This window comes from Rattus rattus, chromosome 16, assembly GCF_011064425.1.
Source record: "Rattus rattus isolate New Zealand chromosome 16, Rrattus_CSIRO_v1, whole genome shotgun sequence".
Lineage (NCBI taxonomy): Eukaryota > Metazoa > Chordata > Mammalia > Rodentia > Muridae > Rattus > Rattus rattus.
The window spans coordinates 16,653,313-16,681,152 of NC_046169.1; the positions used below are offsets into that span (position 1 = coordinate 16,653,313).

General features: G+C 51.7%; 1 protein-coding gene across 2 annotated transcripts; it reads right to left on the minus strand.

The window, feature by feature from the left end:
• Nucleotides 1-864: 864 nt before the first annotated feature.
• Nucleotides 865-27,669, minus strand: Ephb4 (EPH receptor B4). 2 transcript variants are annotated; one of them, XM_032886425.1, is made up of 17 exons: nt 27,112-27,669; nt 23,308-23,378; nt 22,899-23,186; nt 19,225-19,621; nt 16,725-16,880; nt 15,772-16,104; nt 14,433-14,557; nt 13,588-13,753; nt 11,686-11,788; nt 11,220-11,284; nt 11,003-11,116; nt 9,730-9,977; nt 6,492-6,707; nt 5,271-5,420; nt 3,427-3,620; nt 3,108-3,263; nt 865-1,894 (listed from the first exon to the last, which is right to left on the minus strand). In XM_032886425.1, the coding sequence occupies exons 1-17, from the start codon at nt 27,161-27,163 to the stop codon at nt 1,765-1,767; spliced, it is 2,964 nt and encodes a 987-aa protein (XP_032742316.1). In that variant the 5' UTR covers nt 27,164-27,669; the 3' UTR covers nt 865-1,764. The 2 variants fall into 2 exon arrangements, with proteins under 2 accessions (XP_032742316.1, XP_032742315.1); XM_032886424.1 differs by having other exon boundaries at nt 14,433-14,584.
• Nucleotides 27,670-27,840: the final 171 nt, after the last annotated feature.

Sequence of the window (27,840 nt, forward strand, 5' to 3'; positions counted from 1 at the left end):
GCACACACGCAGGGAAATGGTAGACAGGAACACTGCCTTCGGACCACTGTGCTGTGAGGTTCTACACCGCTCCACATTAACAGCACTGCAGTGAAAAGGCTGCACTCAATCAGGCTAGCCCGCGTCCTGACCTGCCCTTGCAGGTTTCCCATCGGCAAGGCATACCCAGGAGCAGAGGGGGCTGAGAAAACACTACAGTGGGGAGTGGAGAGGCCGGAACGGGGACGGACCCCATCCTCCTCTTCCTGTCTGGGAGGGAGAAGTTAGGAGCAGACACAGTGGAGCGGCTCCCTCTCCCCTTCCCAGGAGGCCAGGCAAACCTGCCTGGACAGCATCTTGAATGGGGGAATTGTCCTGCCAGCTCCCTGGCATATGCACATACATGTGAGGGCCCCTTCAGCCACTCCCCATCTTCCTCTTCCCCCACAGCCAATGCTGGCTCTCCCATTACCGCTAAACCAACCCTGTCTACATCTGGCCCAAGTCTGTGGACACCTAACTGGACCCCCACTGTCACCTGTGTGCCCTCACCCCCATCCTTTTAAAGTAGTTCTAGGACAGGACTATGGGCTACAAGCTTGCCTTCCCTCACACAACCCCCTGCCAGAGCTAAGGAAGACAGAGGAGGGGCAGGAGGTGGCAGCCCCACCCCGGAGGTGCCTGAGGCTCTTGGCAGGGGCAGCTGGAGCAGTTAGAACCAGCTGCCAGTGACTCACCTCCCACCAACCCAGACAAAACACCTAGGGCTGGGAACCAACACCCAGCACCTCCCCACACCATAATCCCACCACTAGACCTGACCCCCTAGGGGGGTCCCCTATTCTCAGAATTCTGGTCTCCCCAGCTCCCAGTCACCCTCGGTACTGAGACAGATCCCGTTTTCTTTTATTTATACAAAAAAAAGTTTCTTTTTAAATATAATTTAAGAACCCCCTTCCAAGCACCGGTGTCTGCCTCCTGTTGACCGCCGCCACCCTCCTGTCCCTTTTACAACATCACCCCCCCCCTTCCCTCCACTCACAACACAGCTTGGGGGCACTTAGGGGGAGGGAAGGAGGAAGGAACTGTCTGAGGCTATGGCATTTCAAAGGCACTGCTCTAGAACATGTTAACGGGTCCTTGTTCCCAACAGGAGAGATTCGAACCAGGTACCCTTCAACGCACGAAATCTGGACAAGGGGGGTGGGGAGGGAAGAGAAGGAGGAAAAAAAAAATAACAAAATAAAAAATAGTAAAACTCCAGAACCTTCAATATGAAGGCAGATGAGGGAAGGAGCATTTACAAGGGAAAATGATTGCCTTTGGTGGTGACAGCAAGTTGGGACATCAGACTCCAATGATTACATCACCGGGTCCTGACAGCCCCGTCCTGCCTTCTGGGACGGCATTTTCCACTCCCAAGTTGGCAGGCTGGTCACCTTTTCTCTTTGGTCTGCAGGGACATGCCCGTTGAGGTGGAAGACGCTTGAGGAGAGAGCCCTCTGGGAAGATGGGAGATTAGAGACGTAGGGATGTTCTTTGCCCAGTCTTGAGGGAAAGACTCACTGTTGAGTTTGGGGTTTCCCGCCTGGAGGGCACCCGTGTGATTCTTCCCATCCCATATGGCACAGTTTCCTCAAGGCTGGGTCTCCAGGATTAACAGCTCCTACCCCTTCTGTTCAAAGTGCAATCCAATGGGAAGCTGTGACGAGGGGGAGGGGCTCATCTTGTGAGTTCCCACCCAACTCTGCCCCCCTCAGCTCTGGGGTGGTGAGCCCTTGGAGGTCAGAACTGCTGGGCTGGTCCTCCTGTCCCACCGGGGGCTCCTGGCTTAGCTTGGGACTTCATATGCTGCACACTGGCTAAGATTTTCTTCTGGTGTCCTGCCAGAGTGACTCCAATTCGGAGAAGGTCCCTGTGGAAAAATAGAAGGCTGAATGAGTCCAGGGACCAGCCAATCAGGAAGTCCGCAGGAGGAGGACCTTAGAGTAATCACCAAACCTTTACTGAGCAGCCTTAGGAGAGGAAGGAAAGGGAAAGTCGTCCAAAAGATGTTAGGGGGAAGAGGCTGCAGCAGAGACTGCCTTGGAGGGGAAAGAAATACAGAAAGGGGCCACACGGGTAAAGAGCTAGGGCTTAAAGGACTCAATGAAGATGTTAAGAAGGGACTAGGGGGCTGGAGAGATGGCTCAGTGGTTGAGAGCACTGACTGCTCTTCCTAGAGGTCCTGAGTTCAAATCCCTGCAACCACATGGTGGCTCACAACCATCTGTAATGAGATCTGATGCCCTCTTCTGGTGTGCATGAAGACAGTGACAGTGTACTCACATAAAATAAATAAAATTAAAAAAAAAAAAAAAGAAGGGATCAGGGGACCTGCCTGGCCAGATGTCTTCTGGAGTTTTGTTTTGTTTCATTTTTAATTTTACATATTATCTTAACTGGTTATTTGAGATAAAGTATTAACGTGTAGCCCACGCTAGCCTCAGTTGAAACCTCCTCCTGCCTTAAGTCTCTCAAGAGCTGGGAGCACACACGGTGGTAAACTACCTCAGCCACCTCCTCCCAACGTAAGTCTGTCCCTTTCCCCCACGTCCAAAGCTAGGGTAAGCAAAGGCCTTGGGAGAGAACCAGAGAAGGGAGGAAGGAGGCACTCCAAGTACAGACAGGCACGAGAACAGTTATTTGGGAGCTGATAGAATCATAAAACCATTTATCATCGAAGCTGGGAAGGGATTTCCAAATCTTAGCCCCATCCTCTCCTTTTATGGTGGGGAAAGAGAGCCAGCGTTGACACGTTACCCTGAGAGCTGCGTTAGGAATGTAGCTAGAAGCACAAAGACAGAGACAGGCTGGAAACGGGAAAGGAGATGACCCAGGCTCGAGGAGGCTCCGGAGTGAACACTAGCCGGCCACTGCTGTTCCGGGAGGATCCAGGGGCTCGGCCTCAGTCATGGTTTGTTTGGTGGGCAGCTCTACGCAGAGCTGGGCCATCAGTATAACCAAGCAACCTTGACATTGAGCTCAGAGGTCTCTACTGAACGTGAGGGTCTGACTCAGCCTCCTATACCCGATGTTCCCAGGCACCATCTGCGTTCTGGACCCCCACTGTGGTGCTTTCCACTTACTCGGCAGAGATCTGGCTGACCACCTCAAAGGAGCCGAATCCAGCCGCTGCAAAACTTTCCTCGTATCTTCCCATCTTGATGGCTCGAAGCCACTCGCCCACAGAACCAAAAGCAGAGTAGTGAGGCTGCCGTTGGTCCAGGAGTGGATGTGAGGCCCTGAGAGGTGGGGAGGATAAAGATGGAGAGAAATGCTAAAGTCAGACAGCTATCACATCAGAGGGCTCTGGGAAGACCAACACAGACCAATCCCTATACAGTCAAAGGGATGGACTCCAAGGCCACTTAGAAGGGTTCTTGGGTTGTTCTCTGGGATCCTCACCCGCCATTCTCCCTGGCCACGATTTTGAGGCTAGCGGGATTCCGGATCATCTTGTCCAGAGCGCTGACCACCTGGGGGAAGCGGGGCCGGGCATTCCGGTCCTTCTGCCAACAGTCCAGCATGAGCTGGTGGAGGGAGGTGGGGCAGTCTGGGGGAGGGGGCAGCCGGTAGTCCTGTTCAATAGCATTGATCACCTACAACGACAGGGAGGACTGGGTGAAGCTGGCTTGAGAGAACCATTCACCAAAAGAACCATGGGTACCCTAAAGCCTAGATCCCTGGGTCCCAGGAGGATGCAAACTGCCTTGGCTGGCAACGCTTCCCCACCCAGCCCTGCACCTCTTGAGCTCCAGTCTAGCGTGTAACCTCCTAACCCTGCCCTCCCCATACCCAAATCTAACACTACTACATCCAACTCTGTGTGTTCACGTGTGGATGTGCATGTGGAGGTCAAAATTGCATGTATGTATGTACTAGTGTAAGGGAGGGTTGCACACACACAGTAGCACATGTGTAGAGGTCAGAAGACTGAAGGAATCAGTTCTTTCCTTCCACTGTGTCGGTTCTGGAAACTGAACTCAAGTTATCCAGAGTTAACTTCTAGTTCTTCACTTTCCTTTGCTTGCATATGCAATGTGTGTAGGTGCCTGTGTGTGTGTGTGCTCACATATGTGTGTGTCTGTGTATGTGTGTGTGTGAGTGTGCATGTGTGAGTGTGTGTGTGTGTGTGCCTGTGGGTGTATGTCCATGTGTGAGTGTGTGTATGTGTGTGTATGCGTGTGCCTGTGTGTGTGCATGTATGAGTGTGTGTGTGTGTGTGTATGAGCAGGTGTGTGAGTATGTGTGTATGTGTGTGAGTGTGTGTGTGCATGTATGAGTGTGTATGTGCCTGTGTGTGAGTGTGTGAGTAGATGTGTATGTATGTATGTGTGTGTGAGTGAGTATGCATGTATGAGTGTGTGTGTGCCTGTGTGTGGGTGTGTGAGTGTGTGTCTGTGTAGGTGTGTGTGCACATGTGTGAGTGTGTGAGTGTATGAGTATGTGAGAGTGTGTGTGAGTGTGTCTGTGTATGTGTGTGAGTGTATGAGTATGTATGTGCACGTGTGTGTGAGTGTGTCTGTGTGTGTGCACATGTGTGAGTGTGTGTGTGTCTGTGTGTGTGCACATGTGAGTGTATGTGAGTGTGTGTGTGTGTGTGTATGTGTCTGTTGTCGTCATCAGTCACTCTCTGCCCTATATATTGAGGCAGGGTCTCTTTTTTTTTTTTTTTGGTTCTTTTTTTCGGAGCTGGGGACCGAACCCAGGGCCTTGCGCTTCCTAGGCAAGCCCTCTACCACTGAGCTAAATCCCCAACCCCAGGGTCTCTCTCTTGAACCCAGAGCTTATTGATTCCTAGTCTAGCTTGATCCAGATCTTCTGTCTCTAGTGTCCCAGTTCTGGAATTACAGACCAGCTCCCCCACCTCCCTCATGGGTTCGAGTGAGGGCTGGGGACCTGAATTCCAGGCCTCCTGCTTGTCTTACAAACACCTCACCTACAGGACCAGCTTCTCAGCCCCCCACCTTGTCTCTCACTAAACCTGGAGTTGACTGACTGACTATGCTGGTGGGCCAATCAAGTTCCCCAGATATGTCTGATCTTCATCCTCACATGGCAAGATGTGTACTCGCTGAGTCAGCTGCCCCATAGTCCCTGCAGCCAACTCTTGGATGCAAACATCCGTGTGCCCACACACAGATGGGGAAGAGTCTGGGAACCCTATTCCCCCACTCCCGTATCCAGGATACGAGAGACTATCCTGATCGAATGTCCAGGAAATCTTGGCGTGACCACAGAACACTTACGTCCTGGTTGCTCATGTCCCAGTATGGCCGTTCCCCAAAAGACATGACCTCCCACATGACGATCCCATAGCTCCAGGCATCACTGGCAGACGTGAATTTCCTGAAGGCAATGGCCTCAGGGGCGGTCCATCGGATGGGAATCTTTCCTCCCTGTGGAAGAAGGTGGAAAAGGTGAACACAGGCAACAGCAGGAACCGGGACAGCATCCAGGAGGGAGAGGGTCGTCAACTTGACAGAACCTAGACTCTTCGGGACAGCCTGGTGCCTGAGAGGGATTATCCTAACTGGGTTAAATGCGGCGGGAGGACCCAGCCTAAAGCAGACAGTGCCAATCATTCCCCGGGCTTGGGCCCCTGCACTGAATCCAGATGACAGAGCGAGCTGGCCATACGCATTCACTATTTGTTCTATTTTGTGACTGTGGTGCGATGTGACCACCTGCTTCCAGTTCCTGCTGCCTCAGCTTTGTCACCGTGACGGGCTGTCCCTAGTACCGTGAGTTCAAAATAAAACTATCTCAAGTTACCTTTGTCAGGATATTCTTTTTTTTTTTTTTTTTTTTTTGGAGCTAGGGACCGAACCCAGGGCCTTGCGCTCGCTAGGCAAGCGCTCTACCGCTGAGCTAAATCCCCAACTCTGTCAGGATATTCTATCACAGCCATAGGAAAAGAAACAAAGACGGTCCCTCTGCTCCTCCCCTCACCTCCCCCACCCATCGGCAACTCTGCATTCCTCAACTTCCAGCCCCCACGCCCCCGTCCTCTCTCGTCTTGTTTTGTGATGTTCTGTAGAAACAGTCACGTGCCACCCACGCATGCCTCCAGCTCCCTAGCTCCTCCCCACGTAGCCAAAGACGAGCATCTCTGATCCTCTCAGCCTCCACCTCCTCTGTGGTTGGATTACAGGTGCACAGCACCGTGTCTGGTTTGCTTGTCTTTCTACCTAGGATCCACCCAGATAGCCCAGGCTCAACCTCCTTTGCTCGGAAAGGATGACAGGTGTCATCCCAACTGCTACTTCTCCCAACTGGTCTCCTGTCTCTCTGGCCTCCAGTCTCCCACCTCCGTAGCTGTTTCCTCACATCGGAAGCTGGTTTTCCTTCGGCTCGAACCTGTATTCTCCCCCGGGGAGCAAAGCTGTCAATGCTTCTCCCCGTGGTTTCTCCAGCCAACCCACCTCTCCATGTGAATGCTTAGCTGGTACCCCTGGCCCCAGGCTCACCAGGGAACTTGTGTAGGTGGGATCAGAGGAGTTCTCCTCCAGGAATCTGGAGAGGCCAAAGTCGGACACCTTGCAGACCAGGTTACTGTTGACCAGGATGTTCCGAGCGGCCAGGTCTCGATGGACATAGCTCATTTCGGCCAGGTACCGCATGCCTGAGGCGATGCCTCTCAGCATGCCCACTAGCTGGATGACCGTGAACTGCCCGTCGTTCAGCTGGAGAGGAGACAAGAGAGAGAGAGAGAGAGAGAGAGAGAGAGAGAGAGAGAGAGAGAGAGAGAGAGAGAGAGAGACAGGCTTGTTCAGGATGAATGGCCGGGGGGTACCCTCGTCTCTCCCTTCACCACAGCCGTCACTCATGCACCACCTCCAGGCTCACCCACAAGGCAACGCGGTTCTCTCAGGCAGCCCAATGGGTCTGCCTAAAGGTTCCCGGCTATAGCAACACCGTAGCACATTTTCTCATCACACCTCATATTGGGGTTTTTGCTTTTGCGACCAAGTTTTTGCTTACAGCCCTGGATGGCCCAGAATGTACGGCAACCCTCCTACATCCATCTTCCAACCGCTGGAGATACAGCCATGAATCAACCATGCCTCCTGTTTTCTTTCATTTTAAAGATGTATGTTCACCACTCCCATATTATAAAGAGATGATATATATATATATATGTATGTATATATGTGTATGTGTATATATACACACATATATATGTATATATACACAAATATATACATATATAAATGTATATAATATATATATATGTGTGTATGTATTTATGCTTTATATATCTCTGGCTGGTTAACTTGGTATTTACTCCATGGCCCAGGCTGGCATTGGAATGTTCATTCTCCTGCCTCAGCTTATAGGCGCGTACTGCTGTGTTCTGCTTCTAATCAGCACATCTAATTATTTATTTACTTTGAAAAAAACCTTTTTTTTAGACAGGGTCTCAATATGTGGCCCAAGCCAGCCCAAAGTTGTGGCAATCCTCCTGCCTCAGCTTCCCAAGTTCTGGGATTATACACATAAGCCATCGCCAATGGCTTCAGCTAACATTTTCATTCTACCGAAGTCCTTAGATTTGATAGGCAGAGTTGGGCCAGTTGGGAGTGAGTGTACTCGGAGCTGCCTGTCAATGGGAAAAAGGCCTCAGATCAACTGTGTGTGAACACAAAGAGAACAGGACAACGTGGAGGAACACTGTGACAAAGAGGAGGTCTGGTGCCCGACCTTGATGTGCTTTCATTTTGCCTTCATGGTTAACCAACCAGAATAACAAAACTCAATGGAGCCCATCTGGGTTTAACTCGGGATGCAGGGGACCCCCCCCCCCCCGGAGCTCTGGAGGGAAAAACAAGGAGGCTGCATCCAAAATCTGCATTTTTTTCAATGATGACAACTGAACCTAAAAACCTCAATAAGCAGTCTACCACTGAGCCACGCCCCCAGCCCCTCACTGGGGGATTCTAGGCAGGGGCTCTACCACTGAGCCACGCCCCAGTCCCTCACTGGGGGATTCTAGACAGGGGCTCTACCACTGAGCCACGCCCCCAGCCCTCACTGGGGGATTCCAGGCAGGGGCTCTACCACTGAGCCACGCCCCCAGCCCCTCACTGGGGGATTCTAGGCAGGGGCTCTACCACTGAGCCACGCCCCCAGCCCCTCACTGGGGGATTCTAGGCAGGGGCTCTACCACTGAGCCACGCCCCCAGCCCCTCACTGGGGGATTCTAGGCAGGGCTCACCACTGAGCCACGCCCCAGCGCCTCACTGGAGGATTCTGGGCAGGGCTCACCACTGAGCCACCCCAGGCGCCTCACTGGGGGATTCTAGGCAGGGCTCTACCACTGAGCCACGCCCCCAGCCCCTCACTGGGGATTCTAGGCAGGGGGTTCTACCACTGAGCCACGCCCCCAGCCCCTCACTGGGGGGATTCTAGGCAGGGCTCACCACTGAGCCACGCCCCCAGCCCCTCACTGGGGATTCTGGGCAGGGGCTCACCACTGAGCCACGCCCCAGCCCTCACTGGGGATTCTAGGCAGGGGCGACCACTGAGCCACGCCCCAGCCCCTCACTGGGTGATTTTAGGCGCTCTACCACTGAGCCACAGCCCAACCCCTTCCCTGGGGATTCTAGGCAGGGGCTCTACCACTGAGCCACGCCCCCAGCCCCTCACTGGGGATTCTAGGCAGGGGCTCTACCACTGAGCCACGCCCCCAGCGCCTCACTGGAGGATTCTAGGCAGGGGCTCTACCACTGAGCCACGCCCCCAGCGCCTCACTGGGGGATTCTAGGCAGGGGCTCTACCACTGAGCCACGCCCCCAGCCCCTCACTGGAGATTCTAGGCAGGGGCTCTACCACTGAGCCACGCCCCCAGCCCCTCACTGGGGGATTCTAGGCAGGGGCTCTACCACTGAGCCATGCCCTCAGCCCCTCACTGGAGGATTCTAGGCAGGGGCTCCACCACTGAGCCACGCCCCAGCGCCTCACTGGAGGATTCTAGGCAGGGCTCACCACTGAGCCACGCCCCAGCCCCTCACTGGGGGATTCTAGGCAGGGGCTCTACCACTGAGCCATGCCTCAGCCCCTCACTGGAGGATTCTGGGCAGGGGCTCTACCACTGAAACACATCCCCAGTCCCTCACTGGGGATTCTAGGCAGGGGCTCTACCACTGAGCCACGCCCCCAGCCCCTCACTGGGGGATTCTAGGCAGGGGCTCTACCACTGAAACACATCCCCAGTCCCTCACTGGGGGATTCTAGGCAGGGGCTCTACCACTGAGCCACGCCCCCAGCCCCTCACTGGGGGATTCTAGGCAGGGGCTCTACCACTGACTGAGCCACGCCCCTAGACCCTGCAATAGAGAGTTTGTAGAGCCTATATGAGACCCTGGTTTCAATCTCCAGTTATGTTCAAAAGTAAGTCAATCAAATAATTCAGTCGCTGTTCAAGATCTGGTTTGGATTTATTTCATGTCCTAAACTATTTAGCTCTTTTTTCTAGAGGTAGAGTCTTGCTATGCAATACAGTCTAAGCTGGCCTAGAACTGACTTTACATCCCAGGCTGATGTAAACTCACAAGCTTCCTGCCTCAGCAACTCCAGTGCTAGGACTGCAGGCATGATTTCTGCTTTATCCTGTTTTCCAAGCCCAGCTCTCCCTGCCTCCTCACCCCCCCGGTCCCCGCCTCCCAGGGATACGCAGTGGTTGTGAAGGTGGGTGGGGTGGCTCACCCGCAGGAAAGAGTCTAGGGCTCCATTCTCCATGAATTCTGTGAGGATCATGACGGGCACGCTGTTAGTGACCACACCCTCGAGGCGGATGATGTTGGGATGCTCGAACTGACCCATGATGGAGGCCTCGCTCAGGAACTCACGTCTCTGGCGCTCCGTGTAGCCACCCTTCAGGGTCTTGATGGCCACACAGCTCTCCTTTTTCCCTGGTGCCTTCAGCCGACCCCGGCACACCTCACCGAACTCACCTTCAGTCACAAGGTAGAGGGTCAGTTTTCCTGCTGCTCTGACCCATTTGTTTTCTTCTCACCGCCCAGGTTTCTACTTTTTGGTGTATGTGCCTGTGTGTGTGTGTGTGTGTGTGTGTGTGTGTGTGTGTGTGTGTGTGGTGTATGTGCATGTGTGTGTCATGTGTGTGTGTGTGTGTGTGTGTGTGTGTGTGTGTGTGTGTGTGGTGTATGGGCATGTGGGTGCACCTGTGTGTGTGGGTGTATGTGGTGTGGGTTTTGTGTGTGTGTTGTGTGTGTGTGGGGGGGTGGATGTGCATGTGTGTATGTATGAGTGTGGTGTATTTGTGGTGTATGTGCATGTGCGTGCACATGTGTGTGTGTGTATGTGTGAGCATGTGGGGTGTGTGTGCGTGTACAAGTGTGTGTGAACGTGATTGTGAAATCTGGCATTTTCTTCTACCTCTCTCACCTTTTTTTAAATTTTTGTAATTATATTTATGGTTATGCATGCATATGTACATGTGTAGGAGAACGAACATATGACGTTCAGAGGACAATTTTCAGTAATTAGTTCTCTCCTCCCAGCACGTGGGTCCCTCACAGGTCATCAGCCTTGGCTGCAGTCACCTTTATCCTGAGCCATCCTGTAGCCCTGGCCAGCCCGTAACTTGCTATGTAGACCAGGTTAGCCTCAAAACAAATGAGTACCCTGCCTCTGCCTCTTGAGTGCTGGAATCAAAAATGTGTGCCAACACACCCAGCAACCCACTGATTTATTGAGGGAGGGTCTCTCCTTGAACCCAGACCTTATCAGTTTGGCTAGGCTGATGGGCTGGCCAATGAGCACCACAGACTGTCTGTGTGTCCCTTCCGCCCTCCCCACCGTCCCCTCCTTCCCCCACCCTAGAGCTGGGATTACAGGCACATGCTGCTGTCCTCAGCTTTTCCACATGGGTCTGGGGATCGAACTCAGGCCCTTGAGTTTGTACACCAGATGCCTACTGACTGACCCACCTTTGAAGCGCCCAATCTCTTCCTCTTACCTGCACCAATTACCTCTTCAATCTTGACATAGGAGACATCGATCTCTTTGGCAAATTCCCTCACTGCCTCATTAGGGTCTTCGTAAGTAAAGGGATCAATGTAGACCTTGGTACCTGAGGAGTCGCACAGGAGCCCATTAACCAGGAAGTAAATTCCTCCGGACCAGGGTGTCCCGTTAGCCCACAGTTCCTGTCCCCCTGCCTATGTCCCACATACCGTGCCCGATGAGATACTGCCCATGTTTATCGGAGTACTCGACTTCCCTCCCACTGCTCTGCTTCCTGTAGCCATGAGAAAAGAAGCAAAACGTAAACTGAGTCATACGTCTCTATGCCCACAGAGAATGAAGGAGTCGGGGTCTGGAAATGAGAATTGACAGGTGGGAAAGGCAGGAAGGTTTGCTCTATGGACAGCGGTTCTCAACCTGTGGGTGGAGACTATAAAGGGGGCCAAACGGCCCGTTCACCGGGGCCGTATATCAGAAATTCTGCACACCAGATATTTACATGACGATTCATGACAGTAGCAGATTTACAGTTACGAAGAAGCAACAAAAATAATTGAATGGTTGGGTGTCACCACAACAGGAGGAACTATTAAAGGGCGCGTCCTTGGGCAGGTTGAGAAGCACTGCCCTAGGGTGTGTGGCCACCCACGGGAGTTTGCAGGCCAGAGTCTTTACCTGAGGCAGAGAACTGCAATAATAATGACCACCAGGACCAGGACCACGCCCACAACCGCAGTGCCTGCAATCAGGGCCAGCTGTTCCCGCCAACTCTCGCTCTCTGGGGAGAAGAGGTCAGGTAAAGATGAGAATTCCCGACTCCCTAACCCCACCATCAAGCAATGATCTGCGGTCTCCTGAGCCGACTCCCATCTCAGCCCAGTACGAGCCGAGTGACTAATGACCTCAGACCAAGGACAATGGATGGAGTGTCCAAGCTTTGCTGCAGTCAGTGATGTTGGGGGAAGGTTTTGTTTGTTGGTGTGTGTGTGTGTGTGTGTGTGTGTGTGTGTGTGTGTGTACGCATTTGGAGGTGATCAGACACTCAGACACGACTTTTATGTGTGTGCTGTGGATCCAAACTTAAGTCCACATGCTTGCCTGACCAGCACTTTATTAACTGAACCATCTCCCCTCCATGGACATTTTGATTTTGTTTTATGACGTGTTTTGGTGTCCTTAACAAAGAAAATCTTGGGGTTGGGATTTGGCTCAGTGGTAGAGCGCTTGCCTAGGAAGCGCATAAGGTCCTGGGTTGGTCCCCAGCCCAAAAAAAAAAAAAAAAAAAAAAAAAACAAAGAAAATCTTATTTGGGTAAGAGTCTGAAGGTGATAGCATACACTTATAATCCCATTCAGGAGGCTGAGACAGGAGGATAGAGAGTTTGACACCAGCCTGGGCTACAATAGCAGGTTCTGGTTCAGCATAGGCAAGTTAGCAAAACCCTATCTCAAAATAAAAATAAAGGGGTTGGGATTTAGCTCAGGATAGAGCGCTTGCCTGCAAGCGCGAGGCCCTGGGTTCGGTCCCCAGCTCCAAAAAAAAAAGTAAAAATAAAAATAAAAATAAAAATAAAAATAAAGGCCATGATATAGTTCAGTGGGAGAGTGCTGGGGTAGCATACGCACGGTCTGTCAGCACCGAGAAAAATAAAAAAAGTGATGCTCTATGTCTGTAGCCCCAGCATTTGAGAGGCGGAGGCAGGGGGATTGCCAAGTTAAAGCCCAGTCTGTGCCACACAATGACACTCTATCCCTAAATGATCAAAGGAGGGTCTGGACAGATGACTCATCAGCTAAGAGCACTGGTGGCTCTTCCAGGGGACCTGGGCTCTCCATATATACATATGTGCAAGCAAAACACTTACACGCATAAAATAAAATCTTTAAAAGCATAAAAGATAAAGAAAAGAAAAGGGATGGAAGAAAAGAGAATATTAAAAAAAGAAAGAGGCCGAGTATGGTGGGGTACTCCTGTAATCCCCAGCCCTTGCAAGGCAGAGGCAGGAGGATTGCTGCAACTTTGAGTCCAGCCTTGCAAGTTCTAGAACATCTCTGAGGCTACTTAGCAAGGCCTTGTCTCAAAAAACCATGGGGCTGTTTAAAATTTTACAGAGTTAAGCCGGGCAGCGCTGACGCATCCTTTAATTCCATCCAGCATTTGAGAGGCAGAAGGTAGGCAAATCTCTGTGATTTTGGGGCCAGCCTGATCTACAGAGCAAGTTCAAGAACAGCAAGGGCTACACAGAAAAACCCTGTCTCAGAAAAACCAAACAAAGGAAAACAAACAAAACAAAAAGCGCTTCACCTCCGAACTCTGTGAGAGAGGGCAGATGGTTTTCCTCATCTTATTGGAGGGAAAAGGAACTCATAGGTCACCTGCCGCTAAGGATGAAGAACCCAGTAGGCTTCACAGACAGAGCGTGGATTTAATTTCTCTATTCTAGGCTCTAGGCTGTCTCTGCGGGCCAGGGCTTATCAATGAAGGATAAAAGCGAGGCACCTGACTTTGCAGTACTGAAGAAAGTCGTCCTTGGTGTGGGACAACCCTCCCCACCTCCACCGGAAACCCCAAACTCACCATCCAGTTGAGTCTGACTGTGATGCTCTTGGCCAAAGGGACCATAGCCGGCCTCGGACCGTGCACGGACCTGGACCAGGTAGCTGGCTCCCCGCTTCAGCCCCCGGAGCTCAGCTCGGTTTTCTGATGTCTTCAGGAAACGTACACTGCTAGGGCCCTCTGCGCCCTGTACAGGAGGAGGAAGGAATCGGCTGTAAGATAGTCCCCCTTCTCTGCTGCCTCCCCCACCCCCACTCACTCCCACTTCATCCTACCGCGTGGCATCATTTAATCCTGCTAGTTTTCTCTTTGGGGATGCTAGAACTCAAACCTAAAGCATCTCCATGCCAAGCAAGCAGTCCATCACAGAGCCACGCCCCCAGCCCCTCACTGGGGGATTCTAGGCAGGAGCTCTACCACTGAGCCACGCCCCCAGGCCCTCACTGGGGGATTCTAGGCAGGTGCTTTACCACTGAATCATTCTGACAACCCTTTACAGTGGTTCTATGTGCCTGGTATATAACTATATTTTATATATATATATTTTATTTAAAATAAAATTTTATATTTATACATTTATTTATTTATTGTTTATATATTTGTTTATTACATCTCTTTACTTGTATATATTTTATAACTATTTTACAGATAACTGTTTATTACACCTCTTAACTTATATATATTTTATAACTATTTTACAGATAACAGTCACTGAGGCTTAGAGAAGCCTGAGGGCTGGCCTGTGGTTGTAGAGTTAGGCCTGGAACTGCACTGCTCACCGGATGTCTTCAAAACCTGGTATCCCAGCTCTGGTTCAATGCCCACCAGACCCCCTACCTGGGACAGAGCCTGGAACAGAGTCTTACCTTCTCGTGATACTTGACCTCGTAGTCCAGCACGGCTCCACTGGGTGCTCTGGGGATAGCCCATGACAGGATCAAGCTGCTGGGTGAGGACCGAGTGACTCGGATGTCGGACACCGCGGGAGGCACTGCCGGAGAGAGAAACCCAGTGCGCCCTGCTGCAAAGTCTAGCAATTAACAGTTTCCAATTCTTGCCCTACTCGCATCCCCGCAGTGCTGGGGAGGCGGTCAGGGCCCTACATGTGTGAGGCACACGCTCTATCTACCACTGGGCCAGACCACAAACCCTAGGGGCTTGCTTTCCTAATTCCTCCTCCAGGGCTACACCTCCATGAATTAATCCATCCTGAGGAGCTGGGGATGGCTCCGTGGTTAAGAGCACTTACTGCTCTTGCAGAGGACCCAGGTCTGGTCCCAGCACCAACACCCGGTAGCTCACCACAGCCTGTAACTGTGGTTCCGGAGGATCCAATACCCTCTTTTGGCCTCCCTGGGCACCTCCACACGTATTGTTCATACAAACGCATGCAGGCGCACAGACACGTATAAATTAATTCATCTTTGAAAAAATAATTCCCTTTGAGCACGCTGGAGGTGGAGACAAGAGAACGCTGAGTTTGAAGCTAGCCTGAGCTACACGGCAAGCTGCTGTCTCAAAAAGAGGAAAAAGGACAAGAACCAGTCCGGGTCTGGGACGTGGCCCAGTAAGCAAATGCACAGGCATTTGGACCTCCAGCACCCAGGTAGATGCTGGGCAGACATCTCAGTCACTTGTAATCCCAGAGCACAGGCGGCAGAGTCAGTAACTAAGACCTCCTTTCTCTCTGTGAGGCAGAGTCTCGAGTAGTAGCTCAGGCTGGCCTTGAACTTTGGAACTTTCTGCCTCCGATTCCCAAATACTGGGACTATGATTATAAGTACGTTGAGCCCCCCTTTCTCCATCTTTTTTTTTTTTCTTTTTTCTTTTTTTCAGAGCTGGGGACCGAACCCAGGGCCTTGCGCTTGCTAGGCAAGCGCTCTACCACTGAGCTAAATCCCCAACCCCCCTTTCTCCATCTTTTAAAGTTTATTAGAGCACAGTAACTGTGCAGAAGGCTTAGCTATGCCATTCCCATATGAACACATAATATACTTTGGTCCCACTGTCCCCTCTATACCTTTAAAAATCATTACTTTCTGCCGATGGGTGTCACGTACTAGCTGAGGATAACCTTGAACTCCTGATTTCCCTGCTTCCACTCCCCAAGTGTTGATTTATGTGGCACTGCAGTTCTAACTAGGGTCTTCCACATGCTCAGCAGGCAGTTCATCAACACCTTCCCCATTTGTCCCCTAGTCTTACCTTCACGGTCAGTGGTGACATTGACAGGCTCAAAAGGAGGTGGTCCGGTGGCTAAGGTAGACACACCATTCAAAGCAGCAACCTCAAAGGTATAGGTGACATCAGGACGCAGCCCTCGGATTGCCACCCAGGGCTCAACCAGGTCTCGAGGACCGGGGTCGAAGGTCAGGTCGCCACCACAGGGCAAGCAGGAACCCCCAGGACGGCATTCTCGGCAGCGTACAGCATAAGTGAGGTCCTCTCGGCCTCCAGACTCAAGGGGGGCACTCCACTCCAGGCGCAGGGAGGAACCATTCAGATGGTGAACTACGCTTCTTGGAGCAGAGGGTGGGGCTGTGGGAAAAGAGAATCAGGTAGAGCGTAGGAGGGGACGACCCTAAAGGACAGTCACACTAATCTTCTGAGGTGTTAGAGGTAAGGTTAAAGCTGGGAAGCATAAGGGCTGTCTCCAGCAACTTGACACAACCTAAAATCACTTGGAGAAAGTCTTGACAAGATACTGTCTATGTTACGTATGGGTGTGTTAAGTATGGCCTATGGGTGTGTATGTGCGGGATTCTCTTGTTTAAGTAAGTGATATGGGAGGACCCAGCCCACTGTGGGTGGCACCATTCCCTACAAAGTAGGTCCCGAACTTTGTGAGAAGAGAGAAATCAGGCTGAGCACAAGCAAGCAAACAATCAAGCAAACGTGGGTACATTCCTTTCTCTCTGCTCTTGACTCTGGGTGTGATACGACTGGCTGTTCCTGCCTTGACTTCCCCGTGCCAATGGACTACATCCTGGAGTTACGCTAAAATAAACTCCTTCCTCCCTTGTTTCTTATCATGGGGCTTTACCACTGGCAACAGAAAACTGTATCAGGGACCAGGCAGAGAGTCCACACTCTCTCCCCAATGAGCTACACGCAGGGTAACATCAGATGTCCTTCACCCGTGGACAATGGAAGCTTACTGGTACAAGGCGAACTGCGGGGATCCGAGCGGGCCCGGTAATACCCAATCCGACACAGGCAGACAGCAGACCCAATGTTATTAGAGTGGCTGTTGGCTGGGCATGGCAGGCAGGGCTCTTCTCCTATTTGGGGCTTGAAGGTCCCCTGGCCACAGGCTGAGGGAGAGAACAAAGACGTCTATCAAAACAGAACAGAACTGAAGACCAGGAAGATGGCTCAGTGCCTAAGAGCACTGGCTGCTCCTCCAGAGGACCTGGGTTCAGTTCCCAGACCAGGAAGTGCCTTACGAACATCGTCCAGGGGATCCAGTGGCCCCTTCTGACCTCAGGCACAAACAGAGCGCACAGACATATACACTACATGCAGGAAACACACACACATAAAGCTTAAACAAATTTAAACTTTAAAAAGAATCTTCCAACTCTGAAACAAAACCAAAACCTGCATGCAGAGCTCAGGAATGAGTGAGAGTCTGGCCAGGAAAGAGGGGGTAGGGGCTGGAGAGATGGCTCAGCGACTAAGAGCACTGACTGCTCTCCCAGAGGTCCTGAGTTCAAATCCCAGCACCCACATGGTGGCTCACAACCATCTGTAATGAGATCTGATGTCCTCTTCTGGTGTGTCTGAAGACAGCTACAGTGTACTCATATATATTAAATAAATAAATAAGTCTTAAAAAAAAAAAAAAAGAGGGGGTCATCCCTCACTCTGCTTAACCCTGACCGTGGCAGTCTGGTGAGACCCTCTCATACTATTTTATTAATAGACTTATAGACTGCATCTGATATATCCTGACCTCAAATTCCACATATCGCCAGGTATAACCTTGTACTTGTGATTTATCTGTCTCCGCCTCCCAGGTGCTGGGTTTACAGCTGTGCACCATCACATCCAATTTACAAGGTGGAGAGGATGGAGCCCCAGGGCTCTGTGCACCCTAGACAAGCTCTCTATCACATTCTCAGCCATCAGATTAATTTTAAATGCATGCTGCCAAATATATAGAATTACTTCAAAAAATGCAAGATAGCTAACATATGACGTGTGAAGCATTAAGAAAGCCCGCGTGAGTGTAGAAGTCAGACATTTTCCCATCCTGTAATTACAGACAGCCCTTGGAAGCCAGAGGCAAGTTCAAGGCCAGCCTGAGCTACATAGTGAGACTGTCTCAGAAACAAAAATAAGGGCTGGAGAGATGGCTCAGAGGTTAGGAGCCCCTCTTGCAGAGGACCAGAGTTCAGCTCCGAGCACCTATATTGGATGGCTGGCAGCAGCAGCAGCCTGCAATTCCAGCCCCAGGGGAGATACAATGTCTCAAGGACACATGACCTCACATATACAAACCATTTGAAATATAAATCCTTTTCAATTACAAAAACAAAAAACAAACCAACAACAACAAACACCCAAAGAAGAGACAAGCCAGTCACAGCAACAAGCTCAGGAGGCTGAGTTGAGAGGGAGGATCCACGAGCTGGAAAGCAGCCTGTGCTATAAATCCAGACCTAATCCCAGTACAAAAACAAAAACCACAAACAAAATACCAGGAGATACACGGAAGGCCTTAGGACCTCGGCAGCACGGAAGTCACCAGCAAAGACAATGTTTTAGCTTGCTGCATCACCCAGAATGGACTTTGCAAAGTCCTGTGTTTAGGATGGTATGTAAATCCTCAGACCCCAATCCAAACGCACGGATGTTGCCAACATTCCAAAAGTAACGACTGGCTAATTTTAGGTGGACATTTGTGAAAATGAAGTCATTTACGGGACGGCAAGCTGGTTCAAGGGGTAAAAGTACTCGCCACCAGGTCTAGTGACTTGACTAAACGCCTGCGAGCTGACCTCTGACCACACTGGGGGATTGGGGGGGGGGAGAATAGACAGCACAAGCCACGCCCCCTAAGGAACATACACACAAAACAAGCAAATCTCTAAACAAAACAAACAAATGAAAATACAAATGCAAAGCTCTGAGTTTGAATCACGGGCACCTGCATTTAAAAGATAATAATGAATATGGAACAACAAAACCCAAAACCCAAACCAAATCACCCCACAGGGGAGGGGGGAGGGCGCGGGGGGGGGGGCGGAAGATGTAGCTCTGCTCCTACAGATCGTGGTTCAATGAGCGCTGCCAAAGCATTCCAGGGACAGAGATCCCATTCACATCAGCAAATGAGAGGACATTTACAACAAATAAAGTATCCCAGCTGCTGCTCAGTGACAATCGCTTAAAGTAGGACGCTTCAAAGGCTAGATAGAGGTGCCCACGAGTCTGGCCCCCGGGATCCACTTGGTGAAAGAGAATGGACTTCCGACTGTTGTGCTCTGGCGTCAAGAGCCTACTACCAATGAATTAACAGAAATCTAAACATTACTTTCTACTGTACTAAGATAAAATCGGGAGAGGGGGTAGCCCCAAATCCTAAGGGATGAGAGCAGGAGGACACGCGCGCTGGCCCCACCTGAGACAGTGGGTGGGTACTCCCGTTCTCACCTCTGCACACTTTGTTCCCTTCCGCCGCCTCGTACCCTGGCGCGCAGCTGCAGCCCGTGACCTGCTGCTCAGCCCACTGACCATCTTCCCTGCAGTAGAGGCTGGGGCTGGGGCTGGCCGTAGGGACGGCATTGGCCACGCAGCTACCTGCCACTGGCACCACGAGCTCCCGAGGCACCGTCTCAGGGAAGTAGGTCAAGTTCGTGACCAGCCGGGAGCACTTCTTATAAAAGAGATGTAAGGAGAGCAGGGCCATGCAGGCTCCTTGGTCCTGGAAAGCCAGGTAGAAGCCGGCTTTGCTGAGAGGACCCAGGCGCAGCGTCTTGATGTTAACTTTCCCTGTTGCTTCAGCTCCAGGGCGCTTCCGAGTCAGATGTTCCGCGGCCACCGTGTCCACCTGCCAGGAGAACCCAGGTTTATCACCACCGTCCCAGGTCCTCTGGGATCTCTGGTGGACTACCTTCTTCACAGATCCCTTCAACCGTCTGTCTCACCTCCTGTGGAGAGCCTTCCTTCTACCCTCCAATACATGATGTGTATTTCGTGTGTGTGTGTGTGTGTGTGTGTGTGTGTGTGTGTATGTGTATGTATAGAGAGAATATAGAGGGGGCTGGAGAGATGGTTCAGTGATTAAGAACACTGACTGCTCTTCCAGAGGTCCTGAGTTCAATTCCCAGCAACCACATGGTGGCTCACAACCATCTATAATGAGATCTGATGCCTTCTTCTGGCGTGTCTGAAGACAGCTACAAGTGTACTTATATATAATAAATAAATCTCTTAAAAAATATAAAGACTATATATAAAATGCATATGTAGAATATAGAAAATATACATACAAATACATATATGTGTATATACATACATGTATATAAAATGTATATATACATATACATGTATATGTATAATTTATATACAATATGTGCATATGTGTGTATATATATAAATATTATGTATTCACATGCAATATATATTCATGTGTGTATTTCATATATGTGTATACACATACATATATACACATATACAATATATTCATATATACATATATGCACATGTATATGTATGTACATATATTTACACACACACACACACACACATACACACACACACACACACAAATATGCAGTCTTCTGTAGTCCAAGCTGGACTCAAACTTGCTATGTAACCAAGGTTTTTCCAAGACAGGGTTTCTCTGTGTAGTCTTGGCTGTCCTGGAACACACTCTATAGACCAGGCTGGCCTTGAACTCAGAGAGATCCCCCTGCCTCCACCTCTCAAGTGCTGGGATGACAGGCAGGCACCCCTCTACTTATTTAGGCAATGCTTCGAGTCTGGCCCCAGCCTTGTGACTGCTGAGCGGCACAACTGAGCAACTGGCCCAGCACGACCAACACGCGTCTGCACGTCTCTGCACACATCTGCCTTCCACTAAAGCTTGCTGGGCTACACTTCTTCCACTTTGTCCTGCCTCAGTTCCCCAATGATTCATCTGGTCTGGGAATATTCATTCGTAGATACCTGCGCATGACCTCAGAGGCACAGAGAAACGAAAGAATCACGGACAGATCGATCACTGTGTGGGGCAGGAGCCAGGGCGGCCGCCCACTCTGGAGCCTAAGATTCTCACCTCAGATGCTGGCACTCCATGGGAAGTCAATGACTCGTTCTGGGTGAAGATTTGTAAAAATAAAGATCATCTTTTAGGGGTGGGGAAGTACGTAAGTTGGTTCATGAGGCCCTGGGCTCATCTCTAACACACACCTGTAATCTCAGCACTGAGGATGCAGGGGCAGGAGGAACAGGAGTTTATGGTCACCCCTGGCTACATAAGAGAATTTGAAGTCAGCCTGAGCTGTATGTGAGATCTCAAAAACCAAACACGGCCTAGAGAGATGGCGCAGCAGCTAAAGGCATTGGCTATTCTTGCAGAGGCCCAGGGTTCAATTCCCAGCACCCACACAGTAGCTCACAACTGTCTATATAACTCCAGTTCCAGGAGCTCTGATGTCCTCTTCTAGCCTCTCTGGGCATCAGGCACGAACATGGTGCACAGACACACACACATATGCAGGCAAGCATTCAGACACAGAAAATAAAAACAAGTAAGTTTTAAGATATATATGTGAACAAAAACCTGACCATGGTGGCACATGCCTTTGACCCAGCAATCAAGAGGCAGGCAGACAGATCTGAGTTCAAGGCTAACTTGATCTACATAGTGAGAGAGGAAAGAAAGAAAGAAAGAAAGAAAGGAAGGAAGGAAGAAAGGAAGGAAAAAAGAAAGAGAAAGTTAACAAAAACAAATCAGAAGGAAGGAATAAAAGACAAAGAAAACCCACAAAGGTTGGAGGGATAGTCAGCACTCAAGAGCACATACTCCTCGTACAGAGGAACAAAAACCGGGGCTGGTAAGATGGCCAGGGAGGTAAAGAGTGCTTGCCACTAAGGGGAAGAATCTGAGTTCTATGCCTGGAACCCAAGTGAGAGGAGAGAACGAGAACCAACTCCTGAGAGTTGTCTCTGACTGACCTCCAGGCTATCACTGTGGCATAGTCATGCATGCACACAATACATACTACATACATACATACACATATATGTATACATATATACATATGCACACATGCACACATAAAGATGTCAGGTATGATGTTATATAACTGTAATCCCAACACTCGGGAGGTGGAGGCAGGAGAATCAGGTGTTTCAGGCTAGCTCAGGGTTCCGACTGTCCTCAAAGTCCAGGTTTTGGTCCCCTTTATGGGTTAACAAAATGGAGGAGCTAAATCCAAGGATTACTTTGAGTTCAGTAGTTTCAAAGCCAATCTGGGCAGCACAGCCATAGCTCAACTTTTAGGGAGGCAAGGTGTGGCTGGTGCTGGAAACTGGAATTTAAAAGACAGGGCTGGAGCAATGGCTCAACAGTTAAGAGCACTTGATCTTACAGAGGACACGGGTTCGATTCCCAGAACCTATGTGACATTCCTTATGACTATCAGTGACTCCATATACTGGAACAAAACACTCATGCACATAAAATAAATCAAAGAAGTAGAGAAATAAGAAAGGCATGGTGCTGCACACCTTTAATCCCAGTGCTCGGGAGACAGAGGCTGGTGGATCTCTGTGATTGAGTTCCAGGACAGCCAGGGCTACAGAGGTAGACTTTGTCTCAAAATACAACAAAGAAATGAATAAAAAGACAGCCACGAGCCAAGTACAATGGCACCCACCACTCAGGAGGTAGAGGCAAGAGGATCAAGGCCGGCCTTGGTTGTGCAGCGAATTCGAGGCTAGCCTAGGCTACACAAGACCCTGTCTCAAGAACAAAGAAAGCACAGGTGCGAGCTTTGTGTGGAGGAACCGGAAAGAAGTAAGAAGTAGCAGGCGATATCCAGATCCGGGCGTGTGGGAGGACCCAATATTGACAGACATGCAAATGAGTACAGAAGGGCCCAGAAGTGAGCAGGTCCGCGGGCAGGTCTGCCGAGATGTCGCGCGTGATGTCGTGAAAGCAGCTTGAGTTGGACCTCCCTACACAGGAGAGGCAGTTCACCTGTACTCTTCCCTTCTATCCACAACAACTCCAGCACTTTCTTCCCTAGACTTAACTGCTTGTAGCCCCGTCCATCCGCCAAAGGCCCAAGAGAGGCTGATGAGCCCCACTGTGGTACCTTGATGTAGGGGTTCTCCATCCAGGCCGGCGTGTGGGCCGTGGCAGTATCGGCTTCGCTCTCATAATAGAAGACGGTGAATGTCTCCTTGCAGGAGCGACTGGCCCTCGGCAGGGACAGGCATTCCATCATGGTGAAGCGTATCGTGGCATACACGTGGACAGCACCTCGCCGTGGGACCCAGCCAGTGCGCAGCCAGTGTGCCTGGCCCCCTGGACGCTTCATGTCGCACACCTCATAGGTGCGCACGCTGTGCTGTTCCTCATCCAGGCCGCTTAGCTCCTCCCACTGTGCAGAGACGGGAAGCTGTCAGTCAGGGCCTCTAGTTAGGGTCAGAGGGGCTACAGGAGACAAGTATCTCGAAGTGTTTCTGTGCAACCTCCTGCCTCAGCTCCCGTCCAGCTCTTACCTGGCCCTCTGCCTGAGGGTAAGTCACCCATTTCAGATCCGCCGTCTCCAGTTTTGTGTTCAGCAGGGTCTCTAAGACAGAGAGACAAAGTCAGCCCTTGGGGGAGGTGCGTGAGAGGTAGGGCCAACAGGTTGCTGGGAACACACGGGAATGAGAGCGAGTGGGTTGTCGTTCTAGTTCCCGGAGGCAGCAAACTATTCTCTTGGGCCAAAGAGATAATCACACTAGCCGCCAAGCCTGCAGACCTGAGTTTCATCCTCAGGACCCACATGGTGGGAGGAGAGAGCCAACCCTCACGTGTTCTGAGTGTGACCCACAAGATAACTCTTCCTCTTTGTCTCCCACCTCACATAAAGGAAATCATGTGTGTATGTCTGTGTGTGTACAGTATCTGTGTGTGTGTACAGTGTCTGTGTATGTGTGTGTATGTGTGTGTACAGTATGTGTGTGTGTACTGTGTCTGTGTATGTGTGTGTGTACAGTGTCTGTGTGTGTATGGTATCTCTGTGTGTGTGCGTGCGTGTGTGTGTGTGTGTACAGTATCTCTGTGTGTGTGTGTGTCTGTGTGTCTGTGTGTGTGTGTACGGTATCTCTGTGCGTGGGTGTGTGTATGTGTGTGTGTGTATACACGGTATCTCTGTGTGCATGTGTGTGTGTGTGTGCGTGTGTGTGTGTGTGTGAGTGTGTAAAAACCTAAAGTGTGTGTGTGTGTGTACAGTGTCTGTGTGTGTGTGTGTGTGTGTACGGTGTCTGTGTATGTGTGTGTATGTGTGTGTACAGTATGTGTGTGTGTGTACTGTGTCTGTGTATGTGTGTGTGTGTGTGTGTGTGTGCGTGTGTAAAAACCTAAAGCATGTCTTCAGGCTTGGAGGTAGCATTCCCTGATGAACCCGTTCACCTGCCCACTGCCCTGTCCCCAGTGCCATCTCCACCATCAGCAGATGTTGGGCACTGGACAGCTTCTAGTTTTCCCCGGAAGGGGCTGTAATCAGAAAAATGAGGGAAACCCATGCTGGAAGTTAAAAAGTGCACACAACTCAGGAAGCCCGAAGAAGGTCGCTCTTGGGCTGAATCTCGGCATTTGCCAGAGAGAGGGTCAGGGAAGGCAGGGCATGCCTCAGCTACGGTGCTTGCTCTGTGTGGTCAGTTTCTAGGCTTCACCCCCAGCATCTCAAAAGAAAAGAAAGAAAGTTCTGGGCCTGGTAGCACATCCCTGTGATCCCGCCAGCGCTTGGGAGGTGGAGACAGAAAGATGAAGAGTTCAAGACCAGACCCTACCACATAGTGAGTTTGTCCCTAGACTGAATTACATGAGATCTTGTCTAGAAACAAAAAACAGGACAAACCCCTGGTCCTGGCCTTGCCCCTTGGGAAGAAGCTAAGGTTTCCTATAGGCCTGTCTTAGGCTCCACACTCCCTCCCTTTCCTAAGTGCCAAAATTGGCTTCCATCCCAACTCTATTCCTCATCCCAGTCCCTGCCCCCTTTTCACACCAGACACCCCAATCCTTCAAGGTGAAGCCCTCGCCCTAGGCAGAGCACCTCCCCCACTCGCTACCACCAGAGAAGTAAGTTCTGGAATCCTGGACTCTTGGGTTCCCGCCTCGCAGGTCTGGCGAGGCCTCGCCACATCTGGACTTGGTTAGGAGAAAGAAAGGAGGAGGTTTTAGGGGTGGGGGGGCTGTGCGTGAACACACCTGGCAGGGCTCTGGGATCATTTGAGGGGAATAGACATGGTGCTGACCCAGAAAGGGATTAGGAGAAGTGCAGAGACCTCTGGCAATACAAGGGGTGAGGTGGGGGTGGGGGAGAATTGGGGAATCCCCTGGTGAGGATAGGGCAACCCGGGAGGGAGCAGGAGTCTGGGAACCACATGGGTGTTGAGAGTGGGCCTCCAGGGGAGCCAGCAGAACACCTGGGACCCGGTCCCGCCCTCCCCTTTGGCGCTTTGAGAGGAGTGCCGGAGTGCGTGCTGAGAGACAGGGTGGATGAGGGAGGCATCACCTCAAAGTTCCCAGTGATGTCTCTGGGTGTAGGGGGCAGGCAGGAACCTGACCAGCTGAAGGCAAAGCCTAGGGGCCCCTCTCCTGGGTGGCAGGAGACCGCAGAGCACATTGGGGACAGGATGCCCAGGGTTCTGGGAAGGGGGTGGATAGAGGCTGCCGTCCCCACCCTCCATTGTTCCAGCCTGGATAGCGTTTTCCTGTCTCCAATTTACACACTGTCTGTGCTTACACACAGGCAGCTCTTCAGCCTGCTCAGCTGAACTCAGACTCACTTTCCCTGCACCTAGATCACACCTGTTGGCCTCCAGCTCACTTCGGTCCACCAGTTCCCAGGCCCACCTCTCTCACCTCCAGCCCTCCAGGGCTCCATTTCCGGGTTGACCTCCCCTCCCCTTCCCCCTCCCCCCCTCTCAGTTTACACCTTCTTTAGGGCACATGGCCTTGGATAAACTAATTAACATCTCTAAAGCTTCACTTTGTCACCTGTAAAAATAGGGAAACAAGAATTTGCTTTTTTGCGGGGGGGGGGGGGAGCAAACGACAGTAAAATAAATGCCCTTGGCACAGCTGTAGGGAGGGGCTTGAGAACCGTCCAGGTAACACACGTGAGGAGGGGCATTTCCTGTTGGCATCTGTCTTTCCCTCCAAACACACTTCATGGGTTCTCTGCCCATTTGACTTCCTCCTCTCCAGGAGCCCAAGGCCTTTCCTCACCCCCACCCCATTCCCACACTTTGATCAGCCCAGAACAGCACTGCCCAGACTAGTGCGAGCAGGATTTTCCAAACTCCTTTGATTCCTTCCAACGCTTCAGCAAGCGACGCCCCCCTCCCATGCATGACCCACTCCCCAGATACGCCTTTGATTCTAAGCAGCAAGGGAGGTTGTGGGGGAGCCGAATTCATTGAAAAGAGATTAGGGAAGCAGAGAAGGGGAGTTACGAGTCCTGTGCAGCCCCAAGAGGGACTGTGGAGCTAGGGGCTCACAGATCTGAAGAGGCATTTGGAGAGGAATACAGAAGGAAAACACACACACACACACACACACACACACACAGAAATCTGAGGCGGGCCAGGAGGTGGCCAGCTGGGGTGAATTAGGGCGACTCAGGCCGGTGTTAGGCAGTTTCTGTGGGCTTGCGTGGTTGGAAGAAAGCCACAGCCTTGGGGAAAGTTGAGGTCTAAGTGACATTTAAAAGGCTGGGGTACAGCCTTAAGAAAAGCAAGAAAAGAGAGTCCGCACGCATGCACGCACGAGGTCAGTAGGCTGGCCAGCCATTTGGGAGTTTATGAGTGAGGCAGGAGATGGGGCCATCCTGACTGAGGTGTGGGGTTGAGGTGTGAGTCCAGGTGTGAATGCTAGAGAAGTGACGGTGGGGGTCGCTTTACGGCCTGGCCTAGTTGGGGTCTGCCTCGACTGCCAGTGCCCCTTCAGGAACTTTCCCCTGGAGTTTAGCCAGAGGTGGAGGGGGGGATAAAAACTTTGGGGGATAGTTCTGAACATTAGGGTGGACAGGAAAAGGAAGGCTGTCAAGGGCCTTTGGCATCAGGATAGAGAGTTTAGAAGGCTGGGTAAGGGGAAGGTCCCGGGTCTGAGCTCTCGACTCCATCTCTTTCCCAAACAAAAGAAAAACCCCACTCCCCGCCAGGCCGCCTCCTCCCCGCCCCCTCCCGTTCTAGTGCTATTGGTCCGAAGTGGTTAAGGGGTGCCGGAGTTGGGAGAGAGAAAGAACAGCTTCTACACTCTAAGGCACAACTTTAGGGACCCCAAGAACAGGGGGCACCTCCAAGGAAACTCACCTTCTAAAGCAGTGGCGAGGGAAGCCCAGCACAGCAGCGCTCTCAGCTCCATGGCGCCGCCTCACTTTGGCTGAATACGATCCGAGTTTGGGGGGCCCTGGCCCCCCCAGGTCTGACCCTCCCCTGGGCGGGTGCACACCGACTCTGCAGCTGGGACTTTCCGTCGGGGGCCTCTCAGCGATGGCCCATGCGGGCGCGCCGGGCACCCGCGCTCAGGTGCGGCCCCCACGTCCCCGCCGCAGCGCGCGCGCGCGGGGAGGCCAGCCTTAAGGGGGGACGTCCTGGCAGTGGCCGTCGCTGGGCGGGCGGAGATCCGGACGTGGCTGAGAGTTAGGGGTCCCTTCGGGGCTTCGGAGGTCCCGCCCTGGCTGGCTGGGGTAGGCCGATTGCTCGCGATCTTGCTCGCTCCCTGGAGTGGTAGGTGGCTCTCGCGCCGCCAAGCTGAGTGCGCCGGTCGCGGTCAAAGCGGGTAGGAGCCAAAGTGGGGACCGAACAAGAGGGAGGGAGACAGGCTGGGCCAGGGCTGGGCCGAGTTGAGACTGAGTCGGGCGGCGCCTGGCCTAGGAGGGAGGGGCGCATAGGAGGCGGAGACAGTCCCGTGTCAGAGTCCCCCCCCCCTCTACCCCCGCCCCATCTTCCAACACCCTGGAGCCCGGGCTTCTCTGGGAGGAGGGTGGGCAGGGGAGCTGATTGGCTCCTATGCTGCTGAATAATTCATGAGGGGGGCGA

Coding starts and splice junctions, on each gene's coding strand:
- Ephb4 (XM_032886424.1), bottom strand. CDS start 27,163: ATGGAGCTGAGAGCGCTGCTGTGCTGGGCTTCCCTCGCCACTGCTTTA. Junction 5,421..6,491: donor CCACCTACACAAGTTCCCTG/GTGAGCCTGGGG, acceptor CTTCTTCCACAG/GGAGGAAAGATTCCCATCCG. Junction 1,895..3,107: donor GTCAGCCAGATCTCTGCCGA/GTAAGTGGAAAG, acceptor ATTTTTCCACAG/GGACCTTCTCCGAATTGGAG.